The sequence below is a fragment of the Bison bison genome, unplaced genomic scaffold (assembly GCF_000754665.1).
Source record: "Bison bison bison isolate TAMUID 2011002044 unplaced genomic scaffold, Bison_UMD1.0 scf7180017849866, whole genome shotgun sequence".
NCBI classification, from domain to species: Eukaryota; Metazoa; Chordata; class Mammalia; order Artiodactyla; family Bovidae; genus Bison; species Bison bison.
In genome coordinates, this window is record NW_011480439.1 from 263,444 (window position 1) to 266,384 (window position 2,941).

General features: G+C 64.7%; 1 protein-coding gene across 1 annotated transcript in view; it reads left to right on the plus strand.

The window, feature by feature from the left end:
• The window catches only part of MSANTD1 (Myb/SANT-like DNA-binding domain containing 1), a 17,954-nt gene that overhangs the window by 13,701 nt on the left and 1,312 nt on the right, over positions 1–2,941 (plus strand). Inside the window, exons 4-5 of the mRNA XM_010848096.1 lie at positions 913–1,188; positions 2,637–2,871. Coding sequence (XP_010846398.1) covers positions 913–1,188; positions 2,637–2,871 — 511 coding nt within the window. The remainder of the gene's footprint in view (positions 1–912; positions 1,189–2,636; positions 2,872–2,941) is intronic.

The following is a 2,941-nucleotide window of genomic DNA, read 5'->3' on the forward strand; positions in this document are numbered from 1 at the left end:
GTCAGCGCCCCCCCTCCTGGTACCAAGAACGTCATCTGGACAGCTCGCTGTTCGCCAGGCACCGGGCGTTGTCTGCTCCGGTCTTCCCAGCACAACTTGGATCATCCCCATTTTACTGACACGAGGCTCAGAGAGGTTAACGGACCTGCCTAGGCTCACACAGCGAAGCGGCAGAGATGAGCCGCAGACTCAGAGCCGTGACCACCGAGGCCTGTGCTCGTCCCTCCTGAGCTCCTGCTCCGGGACGTCCTCCTCAGGACACGCCTGTGACCTGACTCATTCTACGTTCGCGTTACAGATTATATCGCATCTCACTCCTACGTTGGTATTATACCACATATGTTCTTATCTCACTCCTATGTTGGTATTATACCACATGTGTTCTTATCTCACTCCTATGTTGGTATTATACCACATGTATTCTTATTATTGCTGACTGACTTATTAAAAAGCGGCATTTGTTCATTGCAGAGAGTTTAGAAACTCCAGAAAAGCAAAGAGAGGACTTTAGGGGTCAGCTCAAGACGCCAGCCTGACACCGGGGCCTGTGGGGCCTGCCGACGCCCGCAGCGGCGTAGGGTCCCGAGCCCGACCTCTTTCTGACCCGGTCTCACCTGGCCCATGTTTCCGGGGAGGCCTGTCTGGCTGGGGGTGGCCCACGCCCGTGCCACACGGCCCCCTGGGCCCGGCGCCCGCGAGCGCCCCTCTGCAGAGGGGCCGGGCGGGCAGGGCCAGGAGTGGCCCACGCCCGTGCCGCACGGCCCCCTGGGCCCGGCGCCCGCGAGCGCCCCTCTGCAGACGGGCCGGGCGGGCATGGGTCCGGCGCCCGCGAGCGCCCTCTGCAGAGGGGCCAGGCGGGCAGGGCCAGGAGCAGCCGTTTCTCACCCTCGGCTCTTGTGTCTCTCGTTTCAGGAAATTAAAATGCATGACAGATAGCGAGTCCGTCCCGCCCGACTGGCCCTATTACCTAGCCATTGATAGGATTCTGGCCAAGGTCCCCGAGTCCTGTGATGGCAAACTGCCGGACGGCCAGCAGCCGGGGCCCTCCACGTCCCAGACCGAGGCGTCCCTGTCGCCGTCTGCTAAGTCCACCCCTCTGTACTTACCGTATAACCAGTGCTCCTACGAAGGCCGCTTCCAGGACGACGGCTCCGACAGCTCCTCCAGCTTACTGTCCCTTAAGTTCAGGTGTGTGTGCGCCCCGCTCCCGCCCCACCGCCCGCCCCCGAGACGGGTCAGGCGGCCGTCCTGGTGGCGGCAGTCTCTGCCACCCAGGGCCGACTGCAGAGGCCTCGGCGGCACACACGCACCTCAGGGGCAGGGAGGCCAGAGACAGGGAGGCAGGTGGGCCGAGGCCTGGGCCGTCGAGTTCACCACCCAAGCGCGTCTCCTGCACCCTCGCTGCTCAGCTGTGTGGAAAGTCCATGATCTCTCTGGGCCTCAGTCTCTGTCTGTAAAATGGGGATAAGTCAGGACCTTCTCTGGCAAAGGCTGGGAGTCAGAGGCGAGCCTCCTGCCCTTTCCTCAGTGTCTGGCTCTCGAGCTCCCCCACCCCAAGCAGACCCCTTCTCCCTGGCCTTGCCAGGCTGGCCGGTCTCTCAAAACCAGGGAGGGGGCGTCAGGCTGAGCCTCCACGGTGTCCTTGGAGCCTGGCTGCAGTGGGGGCCCAGCCCCTCTGCCATCCATGGCGTCCTGCCAGCCCTGAGCTGACCCTGCCTCAAGACACCCTCAGACAGGTGTGGTGTGGGGCCGGGGAGCCAGAGGAGGTCACGTTGGGCTGGGCTTTCACTGGTGAATAGAAGGTGGCCATTGGAGGAGAGAACAGGAAGAGTGTACATTTCCGCTTTGGTCCCGCCTCCCCCAGGCTCAGTCTCAAGTCTGTCAGATGGGGGTGGGGTGAGGAAGGCATCTCGGGGGCCCCTCCAGTCTGACACCCAGAGTCTGGGGGCTGCTGCTCGGTTGTCCAGCGCCCCTTCCCTGCGGGGGGGTGGTTTCTCAGCAAAGACCTCCCAACAGAATCGCCTTTGTTAGTGGCCGGGCTGGGGTGCAGGGGATCTGCCGCTGGCAGACAGTTGCTTCCGTGGGCTGAGCCTACTTCCCAGACTGACGGCTGCCTGGTGCTGCGCCAGGCCGGGCCGTGGGGCACCTCTCCCTCCAGAGTCCAGGCTCTGCTCTCTGCTCCCGAGGGTGGCTGGGCCACAATCCTGCACAGAAGCAGAGGGCCTAGGCTGGGGACAGGCAGGGCCTGGGGGCGTCTGGCAGCTCCCTGCCACCCCTGGGGGCCCCACTCACAGCAGAGAGATGGGCTTCCTTCAGCCCTGACCCTGGAAGGATTCCTGTCCTGGAGGGGAGCCTGGCCTCTATGGCCCCGCCCTTGGCCTGCTGTCCCCGTCTCCTCACCCCAAGGTGTGCTGGCCCCTTCCAGGCTGCCAGGAGGCAGGGGTTCCCCTGTCTGCCAGAGGCTGGCCCCAACTGGTGGTGTCTGCCCTGTAGGCCCTCCCACCCTGCGTTTTCCTCGTCCCTCTGGGTGTCCACTCACCCCACCATGAGTGCCCCTTGCCCACCCAGCACAGTGGGTGTGGGAATGCTGTGTGACAAGGAGGTCCAGCCATTTCCACATCACACTGTCCTTCCAGGTCGGAGGAGCGGCCTGTGAAGAAGCGCAAGGGGCAGGGCGGCCACCTGCAGAGAAAGAAGCTGCGGCTGCTGGAGGCCCTGCTGGAGGAGCAGCGCCGGCTGAGCCGCGCCCTGGAGGAGACATGCCGCGAGGTGCGCCGCGCGCTGGACCAGCACAGCGTCTTGCAGGCCCAGAGCCTGCAGCTGCAGGAGCGAATGATGAGTCTGCTCGAGCGCATCATCGCCAAGTCCGGCGTCTAGGCCGCCCGGGCCCGCCCCCGGAACGGCCCGGGCCACGCCCCCAGCCTGGGCCCCGCCCCGGAGC